The 16,274-nt window shown below is 38.8% G+C and overlaps 2 protein-coding genes and 1 long non-coding RNA gene across 30 annotated transcripts in view; 1 reads left to right on the top strand and 2 right to left on the bottom strand.

Annotated features, from left to right (window-relative positions):
• LOC110834979 (uncharacterized) overlaps positions 1-8,043 on the bottom strand; it is a 147,916-nt gene extending 139,873 nt beyond the window's left edge. For 4 of the 7 annotated variants that reach the window (XR_015536624.1, XR_015536623.1, XM_087354252.1 and 1 more), the window contains exons 1-2: positions 7,914-8,043; positions 6,289-6,373 (exon numbers count right to left, since the gene is read on the bottom strand). The gene's annotated coding sequence lies outside the window, so the exon portion shown is untranslated. Of the gene's footprint in view, positions 1-2,447; positions 2,503-6,288; positions 6,374-7,913 lie in introns of those variants that run through there. The other 3 variants (XM_087354256.1, XM_087354254.1, XM_087354255.1) reach the window with 3 other exon arrangements.
• A 53-nt stretch (positions 8,044-8,096) lies between these two features.
• Positions 8,097-13,358, top strand: LOC110834999 (uncharacterized). The gene is made up of 2 exons (XR_002544742.2): positions 8,097-8,855; positions 13,019-13,358. It is a non-coding gene; the product is annotated as an uncharacterized LOC110834999 (long non-coding RNA).
• A 350-nt stretch (positions 13,359-13,708) lies between these two features.
• LOC110834880 (uncharacterized) overlaps positions 13,709-16,274 on the bottom strand; it is a 97,779-nt gene continuing 95,213 nt past the window's right edge. For all 22 annotated transcript variants that reach the window (XM_087354245.1, XM_087354246.1, XM_087354244.1 and 19 more), the window contains one exon: positions 13,709-16,008. In XM_087354245.1, coding sequence (XP_087210371.1) covers positions 15,825-16,008 — 184 coding nt within the window. In that variant the 3' untranslated portion in view covers positions 13,709-15,824. The remainder of the gene's footprint in view (positions 16,009-16,274) is intronic.

The following is a 16,274-nucleotide window of genomic DNA, read 5'->3' as shown; positions in this document are numbered from 1 at the left end:
GGTCAAATCACAATGTATTTAAAATAAGATAATTAAAATAATTAAAATATCATTCTGTGTTCCATATCGAATAATCGATTTACAATTGGAAATCGATTATTCGATATGGAACACAGAATGATATTTTAATTATTTTAATTATCTTATTTTAAATACATTGTGATTTGACGGAAAAACCAAATAATTAATTTTAATTCAAGATTTTAAATAATTTCGATCAAATTTTCGCATCGTAAGCCTTTGAAATTTGAATTTTTCATTAACCGTCCGTCACAGCCAATCAGTAACTTCGTATGGAACATAATGGCACAAATCAACATTACAGAATAAAAACAAACACAAATGACGCATTTGGAAAACTATTATACGCGAAACTATTTATATGAAATTCACACATTTTCTACAGAAAACTCTATTTTCAATTATGAGTCTCCAGACATCGATATAACCCACTTGTAGTTTCGATATGCGCTACGCGTTATTCATTTATTATTATCTAAATGACGTCACTACTCAGCAGGAACGCGCCTCGGCCATTTAATAACCTCAGAAAAGAAATGTAATGAATCGAGGTCCGGTTAACTTGGTGGCCAACAAATCTTTACACTAGTACACCATTATCAAAATGCTTTGAATTATTATACATTTTTATCTCCAGAGACCAGCACCTCTTGAGTTTTCATTAAAAAAACTTGGCGATTATAAATAATATAGAAGAACGTATTAAACTTTTCAATGTGTTTCGTTGAAGTCTCAATTGAATGTACTGGGTTGGTTTGTCACGCCATAAATGTGATATACTCAGATTTAAAACTGCTGATATCTAGGGTTTAATCCTTCGGAATCGTACCGGTTCGCCAAGGTTAAACTCAGTTTCTAAACTTCATGTGATTCAATGTTCCATATAAACAAAAGCCCTACACGTGCCAAATTTCTGGATACTTCGGTGTATGTCCTGAAGGGAATTCTTTCCTTGAAAAAAAATCATTAAACGCACTGAAATTTCTTGTAATTTTGAACCTGTATTTTAGTCATGAATTTTGACGGCACGAGGCCCTGAAGGCGTCAGTGAATTTGCGTGCAATCTCGAGTAAGAAACTGTTAAAGTGTTCTTCTCGGAAAACGTAAATAATAACTGATTATCGGTGCCATCCGAGTAATGAACACAATTCGAGAGAACACTTGGGTACATTAACCACGTAAAACATCGATCGCGAGTTACCTACATGCAGCCCCCACCGAATGCTGTATGATGGGGGCTAAATGTTTATTTATATATATTCGTGGTTTTAATAAATTCCTGCAAGCGAATGTTGAGACAGAAACTTAAATAATCTATGGTATTTCTACTTTCAAGAACCTTCCTATTTGTCTCTCACAATCATCTCATTCACTGCAATTTTAGACAAGAATTTTAAGCATCTCAGATGGAGATAATCTTCATTTCTACAGGTTTCACACCTGATGGAGCATACAGTACAGCCTATCTTCCATAAAAGACAACGAGGGTTTCACGTAGACAAGTATCGAGTAACGCATGAGAGGCGAATGAAATTACAATACTCCTCCACAGTGTAATGCCGCAAACTTGCACTTATGATTTTTAAGAGAAAACATAAATTTCATTAATAATTGATCTAGAAGAGGATAACTTTCCGATATTTAATGGACATCTGACGAAAGATTGCATTTAGAATATTACATTTAAATTTATATTGAATATACACCTGAAGATGGTTCATTTAAAACCGAAACATGCCGTGAAAAAGATGATGCTCTAATTGTAAATCGAACATTTCGATAGAAAGAGCATCATTTTAATATATTTTAATATATTAAATGTTAATTGTAATAATAATATTTTAATATTTAATAAAATATTTTATTGTGATTAGACGGTTAAAATTAAACAATTATAATCATCACAATATGACGCAACATTATCATCTCATAAATTTCATTAAATGAATATAAAAAATTTCGTAAAGTTATCGGGTTTTGTTACAGATTTGTTGTCTCAGAATTTGAACACAACCGATTAAAACCAAACTGGTCTATTCACCAAGTAACAGAATAGTATTTAACGAAATTTGGAAGTAATTTCTCTCCGTACGTCTGCACTTACATTAAAACCGGAAGCTGTGTTTGCCATGGTAATAGAAATTATCGTTTGGACACCTTTAAGGATTGGAACACCATATTTTATCGAAAGCGATTTAATTAACGTGTTACAGGGTTTAATTCTTTGCATCGGCAGATTTCGACACACAAACCGCGTAGCGTTTCACCGCTCAAATGACACCGGACTCACGCCGGAAGTACGCACGCACCAGGAACAATTCCTACGCGTTGACACGACAACGCGCGTGGTGTCACCTCGGAGACAGGATATTATGATAGTGACATAGCAATTAGGTTCGTTCACTGCAAGCGATCTGTCGCCTTACCTTGCCGTGAAGACCGGACGCCGGCACGTACCCGCGGGTTGACGGATCACGACTGAGGACGGAGGGAGACGTCAGCGCACGACGACGACGCACGGGTGGGTGGGCGGGCGGGCGTGGCGGACCCTACCCAGGCCGAATCGCGCTGCACAAATCAAACCGATTCATCTGCGTAAGTAAAAGTTTGGGAACGCGACCTCACCGCGTTTTCATAATTTCTTCCTGAAGAGGCCTCCTCCTCCTCTTCCAGAGGGTCAGACGGCGGCCTCGCGAGTGGTCATGCCCTCACCGGGTCCCGAACCCTTAACAGACTTAAACGACCCTTGAAATTCTCGTTCCGGAGACCTGACTGACGTTTTCCTCTGTCCTCCCAGCCAAATATCGAGATATCTTAAATTCGGCCACGACCACTTCCAACATCCTTCCCAGAAATATTTTTTTGAGCGACGGGAACCAAGCTGTAGAGCGGAAATCATGAAGAAGTTGTGTCCGGTACCTGAGAGCGCCCAAAATATCGAGCGGGCGATCTTACATCCTGACTATCCCGTAGCTCAGGCGGTTAGTCCGTCCGTCGGCTTTTCACCGCGAGGGCCTTGGTTCGACACGTGGGTCTTTGTGGTGGATTTTCTCCTGTCAATACCATCCCACCACTCCATATTTACTCGCGTGTCGTCATATGGGGATTGGACAAAGCGTCCGCACTTCACTGAGACATAATCCCACAACATCGTAATAACAAAACAATTTGGGTCCGTTTCACGTCGAATGAATGGGAAATTTCGTAAAAAAAGGTTTCATGAATTGAACTAAGGGTTGGTAAGGGTTCGTGAAATGTTATTACGACAAACAATCCAGGGACCATATTTTATACAAAAAAAAAAACAGCTGTTGTTATTTAAATTTATTACGGACATGGAAAAGAATCCTAGCATTCCATAAAGACGGGAAATTTCTTCGCTAACTTACACTTAAATGCCCAAAGGTTGCACGCTCAAAAATCAATAACGCTTCATTCTGTATTTGTGTTTTGTACGATCCTCACAGTAAACAGCGTTAACAAGCTAATTTGTGTAACGGTAAAGTGTAGTGTTTTCTTTTCGGTACGGACTAAATCCTTAAGTTTAACTGCACGACGTGGCAACATTGCAACCTCGTAACTCGGAGCAGGAAACTATTCTCTTGCCTGAAATGGGTTCTCGGCTCGTTAGAGAAAGTCCGAAATGTTCGAAGTTGGCCATTGACTGGCGCGTAATTTGACAGCGCACGAGCGGAGTCGGAGAACGCCCATATAAGAACACGGAAGGTTAAGGCAGCGGTATTTCGTACGTAACCAGAAAAATATGTCGGTTAATACAGAAACAGAATTTGAGGTTCTCAAGGCTGTCTTCGTGGTTCTAAAGTCGTGTGACTGGTAGAAGTTTAACGACGCTTCGAGTTCATTTGCTGCCTCCGTCTTCAGGACGACAACGGAGTCCTGATGATGGAGGCAGCAATGTTTCGTCCTGATGCCTGGTGATCAACGCACACAACGACGTTTTGCCAGTTGGTGTGCAGAAATATAAAAGGAAATATTTTATTTAAAGAATTTGATTGAAGACAAAGCGTTGTTGACAACGCTCTGAAGTAAGGAGAACAAAACATGAAGGGAATTTAAGGAAAATAAATTTTTGAAAAATTTTGAAAATTTTCGAAAAATCAAAAAAATGCTGGAAATTGTCCAAAAATCGCACAAAACAACAAAATTTTGGAAAATTCCAGTTTTATTTTTTTTCAAAATTTTCAAAAAAAAAATTGGTTTTGTGCTAGTTTGTAAACTGGGGGTGATTACGATGGGCTGGTCACGCAGATAGGGCCTTGGTGGTGGAAAAGTTTGGAGAACAGCCAATTGGAAAACCAAGTAGTTGATGGGGAGACAGCATTGAGGCGAATCGTATACAGAACCTTTGGGGCTTCACCGCGGGAGGGGCTTGCGACGAAGGTCAAAGATCTCTTCCCCCCCCCCCCCCAACAGTAAGTATGAGTCACAGAAGAGAATTTTACCTCTCGAAGCGACGTCGAAATTCAGTTACTTTATTATGGCGTTTGAGCTAAAATCTCATTAGACTAACTTAATTTCCCCAAGTAAAAGCAGGTTCATGATAAAGATAATTTATTTTTAAGGCGATACCTAAGTTATACTTGAATGTCTTAACATTTTCTGATATTTCTTTGTCTCGCGTAATAAAACGATGTGACTAAGCATTCTTCGAGAGCTCGCGGGTTCGAATCTCAGTGCGTCTGTCTTGTCTTACCACAGGATAGGGCGTGAACCGTGACTAGATCCGACTGGCATTACGAGAATCCGAAATATGACTAAAGCCTTCAACTTGCGGCAGGGCGTATCCGAAAACTTGGAATAAAAAATCAGATGTTCTCTTGTTATCGACACAGTGAGCCAACGATTCTACCACGAAGATTACGGAGCGCATTCGACCGAAAAGGCACGTTTGTCAGCCATTTCCCGCTTAATTTGTTGGTGCAAATAAAATTTAAATGCTCCACTAAAACGCGGTTCTAATCCACCGCCGAAGTTCGCAGCCACGCGACAAAGCGACGAATTCCTTTTCAGAATTAGTCGTCACGTGATCAGTCCTAATATTTGGTGATAATTTATGACGTGTGAGTTCACAAGTCGCCGTTAGATAACCAATTAGTAAATAAATTAAAATTAATTATTCTTTGGTTGGAATTCATTCGTGATGATTTTCAATTTCAGAATCTTCAGTCGTGACTAAAGGAATTTAGAAAATCGGGCATCGAATGCCCCAATGAGTGAGGGGGGGGAGGGGATATTTCTGTGTTACTGGCGACCAGGGCATCTCAAGATTCACGACCAAAGCGAGTAAGCAACTTCCGAAATTTTCTGCGGAGGAATTTATTAACGGAGTTAAATTCCGCGCGCAGAAACACGCGCTGTTCGAACGTACGTAACATTTTGAACATTTGCAACGCGTCACACGCCTGCGTGCGTACACCTGGCGTCGTACAGGCCGGTTCTCGGAGCGCGACGCTTTTAAGTGCGTCAGCTTTCTGTCCCCGGTTAATTAACGACGCTGAGGCCACCGCGGATTCACTCGTGTGAGTGCGACGATCAGAACCTGGAAGCTGACCTCAGCTATATTTGCCCCCGATTTACGTTTTCTGCATCGAAACCACAATGCCCAGATTACGATATGAAATAGGCCACGACCTCTCCCCCTCATAAAACCTTGTCTACTAAACATTTACGGTTATAGCCGTCAGTGGGTGTAGTGACTGACTGAGGGTTGGACGACCGGGGTTCGATCCCCGACGGGGGCAGAGGATTTTTACTCTAGCCTCTGGGGCCCACCCAGCCTCCTCTACAATGGGTACCGAGGTCATTTCCCGGGGGTAAAGCCGGCCGGGGCGTGACGCTGACCACTCACCTCCCATCTAGTGCCGAGGTCAAGGAAGAGAGGAGCTATACCTCCTCTCTCCTCCTCCCCCAAGCGCCTACATGGTGCATAGTGAGACAGATTTATTTTTTTTATATTCACACACAGACGCTGCATAATAATATCATGAAATGACCTCGGAAATAACAAATCATCATTGACTTCTCGTTAAGCAAATCACAGAACAACGGAAACACGGGCCTTTCCTGTACGAGGCCTTCGAACGCTCTTACAGAAATAATGAACTGTTAAGAAGCTGAAAGGTTGGGTCCCGGTAGATTTGCATTATTCAGTTATGACCAAGAGAGGAAACAAATTGTTTTCTGGCGCACGAAAACGGAGAGACGCTCGAGAAGTTGAAATCGACCAGAGGAATTTCTCTGTCTTACCTTTCCATTGGAGAAAATCGGCCTCTGGACCAAGGGACCGGAAGTCTGAAGGCTCGGTCTTCCCCCTCGGGGTCTGTCATGGGACCTGCAAACAGGGCACAACAGTTACGACGTACCGGATTCGACGCCAGCCCGTCGACACGCGGGGCGTACTTAGCTGTCTTACGTGGTTCTACTCAGCGTTTCCTTCCAAATCATCATTAGATTCGACCTACATAACCTATGCAGTTGTTAAAAAGTCTTTAAATCAATAATAACTTCTGATTGAGAGCAGCTATTTCGTGGTATCCCCCAGCCATAGCAACATAATACCATTAGATCGGCCACTACCACTTCCTCCAGCAACGTTCCTCATTTATCTTTCGATCGCATCAAGTAACCTGACCTCTGCAGTTGAAGGAGTGTCATTAAACAGAAAATCCACTACTGAGTAAGAAGATAAAGTTGTGCCTGTGATTAATTAAAGTCTTCGTGCTGGATACGAACACAGAGCGAGTCTCTGTTCTCTGAGCAAAATACTTAAGTCACAAATTACAAAAGAATTTCAAAGCCTATTAATGATGTTTAAGTGTTAAAATGGTGGGAGTTAAAGATATTTTAAAGTGACTTAGGTCCACGTCAATGTGCCTCACTATACACATCAAATTTGATCAGTATAAATTTTTGTTCTGTTCTAACAACAAACTGACAATGCAGAAGACACAGACAGAGAAAGTTAACATCTTCATTATCACCGCTGAGAATCTGCGATCTCATCAAAAACATCTATGGTTCGGTCTAAATACCAGTGCCTTCAGACTCTATATAAAATTTGTGGTGGACCGAAGTAGTCCCCCCCACCTCCCCCGGGCCCGATAATCATCGTTCCCCAATTGCACCACACTCGTGGATCACCCTTCAAGCGGTGTTGGACAGCCCTGTCTTAAGATACGGGCTTCATGTACAACCCTTCACGTGATTGGTCTCGGAGTAATAGAAGTTTTATTTTTAAATACTACACACATAGTGCATGGACAATGTAGAAATTAGGAAAACGCGGTTATATAAGAGTTAACCCAATGGCGTGATTTTGTAGGTTAGAATTACAATTTATTTACATTCCACAGATCACGTCATAACGTCATAACTAAAGAATTGTTAACTTGGGTAAAATCATCTATAGAGTAGGGGTGAGTTATGAGCTAATCTTTTAACGCAGGTTTGGATACTTTTATATGATTTAAACCTTCAATTGTAGGTGGAAGATTATTGAATAACACGATGCCTGTATGCTCCTTTCTGATATTTAGTGACGTTAGGATTTGACATATGAAGGTCATGTTTAAACTGTGTACATCAGCATTTCCTTGAAATTCGTCGAAGTTTTTAAACACAAATGATAGCTAGGAGAGGTGCTTATTAATGTAAGATAATTTATTGATTTGGCATCACTGAATTGTGTACGTAGTAATGAAGATGTTGGCTCGATTTGACAGATCTGGCCAGTTTTGTTTGGATACTCAGTTATTAAGTACTGAAGTCAGCGTTTTTTTTCAACTAGTTGAGCGATAAATTATTTAAACTTTACTTAAGTAACATAATATAATACATAATTCTTAATTTATCAACTAACAAATAAAACTTACGATCACGAAAACAATTATATTGCCTAGAAATACCCATCACGTTGACAACTTCTACACCACATGCCTTTGTTACATAAAATGGCTGCAACATCTGACTAAGGCGACCTACAGATGGCATTTGTGTTGCGTTTCAGTGGGCACTGCCTTATTAAAAAAACACGTTCCGACCGTGTGCCTGCCTATGTGACGGTGTACGAGTTCAGTGTCGTTCGTTCTCCCATCTGCCGTCCAAAAACGGAACGACAGTATAATTTTAGCTGTTGATTTGTATGGGTGTGAAACATAGTCTCTTACATTTAATGGAAAAACAGTGATTGAGGGCGTTCTGAGAACTAAGAGAATATTTGGACCCAAGACAAACTGACACGAAGTTGGGAAATAATTACAAAATGGGGAGTTCTATAATTTGTTCGCTTCACAAAATGTTATTACGATGATCAAATTAAGGAGGGTAAGAAGGGCAGGTCATGTAGCGCGCATGGGAGAAGAAATTAAAATATCTTGATTGGAAAGCCTAGAGGTAAGAGACAACTTGGACGACCTGGCATGGATGAAAGAATAATATTAAAATGGGTCTTCGAGAGACAGGGATGAAGCGTATAGATTGGATTTATCTGGCTGGGGATATTGTGAAACCTTCGATTCCTATGAAAGGAGGAGAATTTGCTTACTGGTTTTTTCAAGAAGGAGTCTTGCGTGTGTAGTTCGTGTTTGTTCCGCGAAGACACAAATATACACATAGGAAGTTTTACCTGTCTACAAAGACGTGGCGGTGTGCCTTTACCAGACAAAGGATGACGAAACATTTCGCACTCGTAATACAGGATTTGCAACCGGAAGACATTTGTGACGTTAGAGTATCCCATGGCAACGCAGAATGACGTATAAAGTTTATCAGGCATGAGAAGAGAAACTTCTGTGTTGAACACACCAAAGCAGAAGGTAAAGAGAGAAAAAAGGATTTGAATTATAACGTAGAGTTAAAAAAATCCAAACATGGATATCCACAGAACCATGCCATACGACCGAGATTTCAAAAATGGATCAGCCATTCCGGAATTTCACCTTAGTTCCTGCAAGAGAGGGCTAGAACTGAGAACAAAACTATTTCCTTCTAGTTAATAATACAAAACCTAACCTAGCATGTTTCAGTCCGACGAACATAACATCAGTAGTTGATATGGCATGGTAAAACAATATTAGCAAAGTATAAAGTACGCATAATCAAGGAAAACTTGTCACCCTGATGATGGTGGCAGCAAGGACCTGTGAAACGTTGGTAAACTTCTGCCAGACTACGTGACAGCCATCTTCATATTCAGTGCTGCGACAATCTCAAATCCCACTAAAGAATTTATTTTGATGATTGTACTTTCATTATGTAAGTGCGTTATGAAATTCCTAGGCGTTGTACACATTTCAAAGACTGATCTATTCAATGCTCGTTTCAAAAATGTCTGTATCCTAGACTATGCATGCAAGAACAAATTTCATTCTGTTCACTATTATAAATTTTTTTAAAAAAAAAAGTGATATTGAACTTCATGCATAATATAAACAGCTGTCTAATTAATTATGAAAATCTATTACCAGCGTACACTTCACTTGCAGGTGGGAAAAAGGAAGTTTTGTTCCACAGATTAAAACAGACGTACACGACTTCTACGATTTTAATATTTCATTACTTGGAGCATGTTTAAGGTAGAGTCGTACTAAGTACCAGCTGCGTGGAGATCAAGTGACAAAGTTTGAACTTCGCAGCCAAGTTGCAGCACGTTAGTCAGAAAATTAATTTTGGGCCTAGCTTTCATTTAGCAAAATCTGTCGTTAACATTGCAATGACAGTTCCTATCGGAGGAATCAAAATCAACGGGTCATTTGGTGGTTCTATCACATACTTACACTGACAGCAAATGCACATGATGTACCTTTTCACGCCCAAATTCAATTTTGTGACAGTGGCGAAGAAAGTTCTACCTGGTGGCCAGAATCTGCAGTGGGATACGACCCAATTGCCAAATTGGAAACTTCCCGAGTCGATCTTCAAAATTTGTACACATTACGGTACTCCCTAAAACATGCTCCGAGTAATAACATTTTAAAATCATAAAGATCATTTATGGAATTCTGTATTTCTGTACCAAGAAAATGTTAAACTACACTGCACAAGTTTTGTAAATAGTAACATTTCACAATACTTTTACAGAATTTTATTACACTGCACAGGACTACAAAATTCAACCTAATCGGATCAGTCTGGGGTACGTTCATTTTGATTATTACAACAGTACGGCAAGAACGGACAGAAAACTCACAGAATTCTAAAATAATTATTCGATTTATGTCTTACACGAACATTTCTTTTCACGCGAGAAACCAGACTGCAATTTGTATCATTCCAGCGCGGTTAAATTTAAAAAGTTTGGTTCAGGCACTTACAAATTTAAAGTGTGGTACCATACAACACCATCACTGCACGTCAACCGAAATATACTCGACATTAAAAAATGAAATTAACTCTGCACATGGCCAGTTAACGACTGAGAGAAAAAAGCAGACACCTTGCAGGAGTAACAACTTTCAGTAAACATATTAATACTTTTGATTACAAATGCAAGATAACAGTACAAATATTAATACAGAAAATGTAAACTATATTTTTATCAATATAATATTGTCATTAACATAATTTATTGAGATCACACAGAGAAGCAATCAGTTTTAAGGCCTCAGAATTTGTGGGACCTCGTTACGAAATACAGATTTTCCTGTACACGTTCAGATGTTTCTGGAATGCTACTGAAAAAGACCACTCAAAAGGAGGCAAACCGCCAGACTTCCTTGCGCTGGGCAGGGAGACAGAACAGTTGCAGCTGCGTATGTTTTAATATTACATCTTGTGTATCTGTTGTTTTCACATTATTTAAAACTTACCTCATCACGAAATAAAAATTATTTGGAAACGGCAGACAACAAAAGCTTATGATGCATAAAATAGAGCAAAGATGTAAAGAGCGTACATGAAATGTATACCATACTCCTGTAACATTGCTCACAATCCGAAGAGTCGAGGAATGAAAACTAAAAGTATTTGGGAAGGTTTCCTTATTAAGCTTATGATTTGTGGCTCTCGAATCTCCAAATTTTTCCACCCCAAGTGCGACACCCACAATTGTTAACATGGCATCTCAAGTAGAAGCAATGCACGACGTTTCACGAGTACATGCCTGCAGTTTGAGTGCAAACAAGATTTCATAAGGGATTTGGAAGGGAACTGCAAACAATATATTGTTTGATCAGACTGACTGCATTTATCAATGAAAAAGCCATGGGATGGTGTTTGTGCAGTTTTCATTTGCAGTCTCCACAAATAAATCGGGCATTCCGCCTGACAATTACGTATGCCACAAACAACTGCAGAAAATTCTGAGGAAGCATTTTAAATCTCAAAGATATAACATATAATACAGGTTATAATAAATAATAACCTACTCGAACGTGTTTAGTTTTTACCTCTGTGCATTTTACTATGTGAGCAATGTTGCAGTAAAACATTACACATTTCATGAGTACGCACAGCAACCACAAGATTGAAAAATTACTGTCAAGGCCTCTTCACGTGAATCCACATTGTATGTTGCTAGCTCCACAGTATAAATTCAATATAACGTCATTACTCACATTTTCAACACTGCACGGGAATGAACGTAATTCCTAAATGTACCACATTTACCAGGGGTAAAGCGCGGCCGGGGCGTGACACTGACCACTCGCACCCCATCTAGTGCCAAGGTTAAGAATGACTAGGAGCTATACCTCCTCTCCCCCCCCAAACGCCTACGTGGCGTGTATCAGGACAGCTTTACTCACCTTCTGCCACATTTTGTGTGCATCAGTTTATCTCAAAAGTAACATGCGATGTTTCTGAACAGGTTTCGCTGACTCGCGATTCAGGTGGCGATGACTAGAAACCATTTATTACTCCATGCAATTCATCTGGCTGTAAAACACAGCAATGCATTCCAGAAACTTACGTCAACGTAATGGAAGTCCTTTTACGTAACAAAATATTTGTAATTTATCTCAAATATTTACTAACCATTTCAACTAGCAACAAAATACAGAGTAATTCAGCAGGACTTCATTCAACTTATTGCAAGTTTAAGAATACGTGGAGTTTAACTATCATGAAGCCCATCCATCGTCAATGAGGCATGGTGGCTGGGGACAAGAATTACACATATTGGCAAGATTCTTTTTAAAATCCCTTTTATTTTAAACTGTCTCAATGCAAGTAGTTGCTAAATCTGACAAATGTTCATAGCGAACACAGTGAACTTATTTTGTAATAGTAATGATACTAACGTGTCCAGGGAATTCCCTGTACCTTGCAAATAAGGTAAATGGAAATCGGCACATGTATATTAATCTTACCATCTCTCTTTAAAATTTTCATAGTTTCCCAGTCCCTTTAAGACATTAAACTTATTCACAAATACTGTACCATGATATTTCAAATATAAATAAAATTAATTCCAGCATCATGGCTAGAAAAAAATAATGTCAAGTTCTTTTAAACTTACAGAAATCTGTAACTCAATAGCACTCAACATTTCTAGATGGAAAAGCAAACACAAAATAATTTACACCAAAATGTACAGTCGCTTTCACTACGAAAGAGAAGAGGATTCCATTTATAATTCAAAATAAAGAGTTCAACCCATTTCTCACAAACATTTAGAAAATAAATCATGTACAACTTAATAAAATTTTCTTGGGTGATCAGCCGCGTCAGATGGCGAAACGATGAAACCGACGTTTCAGGGACCACCTCTGTCCCCATCATCAGGGTTCTGATGTGACCAGAGGATGTGGTTGTCTCCCATATATACCTGCCCGGCCAGCGCTCATGGCCGGACCCTAGCCAATCACAGCTGGTGGGCGGAGTCAGGAGCTGGTGCTCTGTGGCCCTGCTCTCCATTTTCGTAAAGCCTGAACTGCTTGAGCATTCCTGTTACTGGATACCAGGAGCGAGTCAGAGCGTAGCCTCCGTCTCTATTGAAGTTGTTGGGATGCAGGTTGATCTCTATTGCTTGTTTTACCAGACGGTCCACGTATCCTGAAGTTTTCCCCAGAATCTTGAGGATGTCAAAGTCGACGTTGTGTCCCACTTCTACGCTGTGCTACGCCACGTGGCCGACCAAGTCGTATGTGTCTCCTGCATTCTTTACATCTGGTTCTGCCAGTAAATTTGCAGACAGTAACTCGGAAGAGGCAGTAGTCTGAACATTGCTTTATAACAACAGCTTTTGTGCTGCGTTGCAAATGGGAAAAAGACTCGTGTGTTTTCCTGTGTTGCGAATTTGTATCAGTAAATTTATCAAAGTGTGTATTTGTGTAACGTGAATTCTGAATGAACAAATACACTTAAAAAGATCACCACGACCTCTACCAACTGTAAACTGATTATTATTTTCCTCCGTGTTGCATCACCTAAATCCCTGAATCTGCAATAACAAATCCAATCAGAAAATACGAGCAAGTCCAACGAAGAGCTGGTGTATAACCAGATCATAGGTGGACTACATGGATACCAACCACTGGTGAGTCACCTCCAGCAGATGTGCCCGTGCTCTGAAGCATGTCCAGTTCCAAACAGAAATGCAACAGACACTGGCCCAAAACGTAAACATCAGGATGCATAAATATATATTTTGAACGGCTACGTGTAATGTGTTCAAACACATTTTACTGAAATTGTACATAGCAAGCGTAAATATATTAAATTATTCAGAAACTTTAAGTATTTACTTTATTTATTTACAATGTGGACATCTTGTGGTACCTGCCATAATTTTTTTCTTAACTTCATATTTTTATTACCTGAAATCATATTAAACATGTTGTGGCATATACTTTGTAAGTATCAATGCTTTGTATTAAAATAATTTACCATCTAAAATCAAAGAATATCTTGCAACACACATAGAAAATCATAAATCAATAGCTAAAAGGACGTACTAAATATTTTAAAATGTGGTAATTCACGATGTTAAAAAATTATATTACAAGTTTCACTTAACCCCACATTTCAAAAACAAGTATCACAATCTCAGTTCTCATATAAATTGTAGCAATGTGTACATATATACGTAAGTGGGCGTGGCCATGTATGCATTCAAGTACGTTTTCCTCTTGGTTAACCATTTTCAAGAACATTTTTTAATATTACTGGCCACACCTATTCACCTTCTATGGTCTAAATATCTATTACTGTTATTACGAAATTGTTTAAAATTAATTTACATATTTCTACATCAATTTTTGTTTTCGGCACAGTGTAAATATCCATTTAAAATTATTTATCAAGTGGATCAATGTTTACTCATATATTATTCAAATAAATGTTAAAATGTAGGAGCCTTAAATGATCATGCATGTAATCTATGTTAACAACAAAAACAATGATCTTTAAATAACCAAGTACAATCTGCAAAATTAGTAAGTTAACGGAGAAAAATTATTACTTAGTTCGCTCTTCAAGTATGACATTCATCCTGACATTTTTCTTGTAATGCTGGTATAAATTATAGTGACACTGCTAAACATTTAGGTTAAATTAAAAAAACAAAAATTCAGCACATAATTTTAAATTCTATGTAATTCCAAAAAAATTTTTATTCATAACCTTTTTCGATAAAATTATTTCGGTTCAAGGGTTTCATAAAATTCTTCCTGGTTTGTGAGTAACTATAGTTTGAGTTTTCAATTCACTACACAAAATAAAATTCAAACAGAAATCAGTACACCGAGTGAAGAATAAAAGCTTTTACTCAGTTACTTTCTTCTATGTATTACACGTTATAAATTGTCTGCCGAGTATCAACATAACCTATCAAAATTACAATATCGCAAGAGATTTAAATGCTATTATTTTTAAATGATATTCTTGACAGGCAAAGACGCATTATGAATTGTTTAATTTTCAAAAGTTAAAGCAAAGATGTTGACGGCAGTACATCATCAAAGAAACAATTACTTGGAACGTTGTAGCTATTAAGATACGGCTTGCCATGCGCACACGCGTTGCCGAGTGATGCACGTTTGGGACTGTAGCTGTGAATTATACTCGTCCACGAAAAAATTATCAGGATGAATGTTTTAATCCAACGGTTAAATCAAAAATTTCAAATGCTGATGGAACATTTAAGTTTTAGATACAATTTTATGGGTATCAACATTAAGATATACAATCACTACTTTCTTGTTTCATCTTATCAGCATTACAGAAGCATTTAAAAACATTGAAATCAAGCATGACATAACCACACTTTAAATAAAAGAAGCAGTATTCTCGGACAGCGTTGCTTGAAGTATAGAATTCTACAGTGAAGCGTAAGCGTAGTAAGAATTTGCACTCAGAACTATGTCCCAAGTACAGGCAGCGCTTACCTTCATAAAGCGATTTTTAAAATGAAACTGCATCGAAATAACAAAGACTCTGAGTAATATGTCTGCAACTTAAATTAAGAATAGAAGAAACAGACAAATAAAACCTGATAGTAAAGTAAGCACGAGTTTCTGTTACTTCGGTGAAAAATGTAACAATTCTAAAGCATTAAAAAAAATGTATACCTTGATGTAATTACAATTTCATGTTTTGTAAGGAAGATGCGTTGCACTTCTGCGTTAAAACATTTTTGACATTACCATCAAAGTTGGATTTATATTTTTTATCTGAATTAGATTAGTTCCGTCATCTAATATCGCCCTATGCCCGACAGAATCGTTTTAAATTACATCAAACGCAGCCCCGCAAACGCAACACATCCTCCCGCATACTTCACGCAACATGTGACGGTGCTCTCCAGGGTCATGTGTATCCATCCATCCATCTCAAGGTGGTTTCTCTTAATGATCTGTGCCGCTGTTCAAACTGTTGAGGAGGTCATCTTCATTGTTATTCCTGATACTCCACTTGCGCTTGTGTTGGTCCAAACCAAAACCTTCTTCATAGTTTCCTTTTGCAATAAACAACTGCTTGAAGTGAGGAATGCAATAAAGTTTGCCATTATTCAGCGTGTACGTTTCCATCCTGAAGATAAGAAAATTCACACTGCTATCAAGTACTCTCTTTGATGAAAGACTCTTAGGTTACAAGCCGCATCAGGTGGCCGAATGGTGAATAAACCATATCTTCTGCCAACGTTTCGAGAACAATCTCTGCTCTCATCCTCAGGGCTGCTGGGTAACAAATACGATTCTTTGTCGTGCACTCGTGGATGGGAAACTGGCGGTGGACGGCAGGTAGTATGGTGTTGCCGTTAGCGAGCATGCGACAAAGATTCGGATTTGTTACCC

Source organism: Zootermopsis nevadensis, unplaced genomic scaffold (assembly GCF_977971745.1).
Source record: "Zootermopsis nevadensis isolate Lab colony 2312 unplaced genomic scaffold, Znev_1.0 Znev_ptg000023l, whole genome shotgun sequence".
Classification (NCBI taxonomy): Eukaryota; Metazoa; Arthropoda; class Insecta; order Blattodea; family Termopsidae; genus Zootermopsis; species Zootermopsis nevadensis.
The sequence above is the reverse complement of the archived record's forward strand: the minus strand, read 5'-3'. Positions and strand labels throughout refer to the sequence as shown.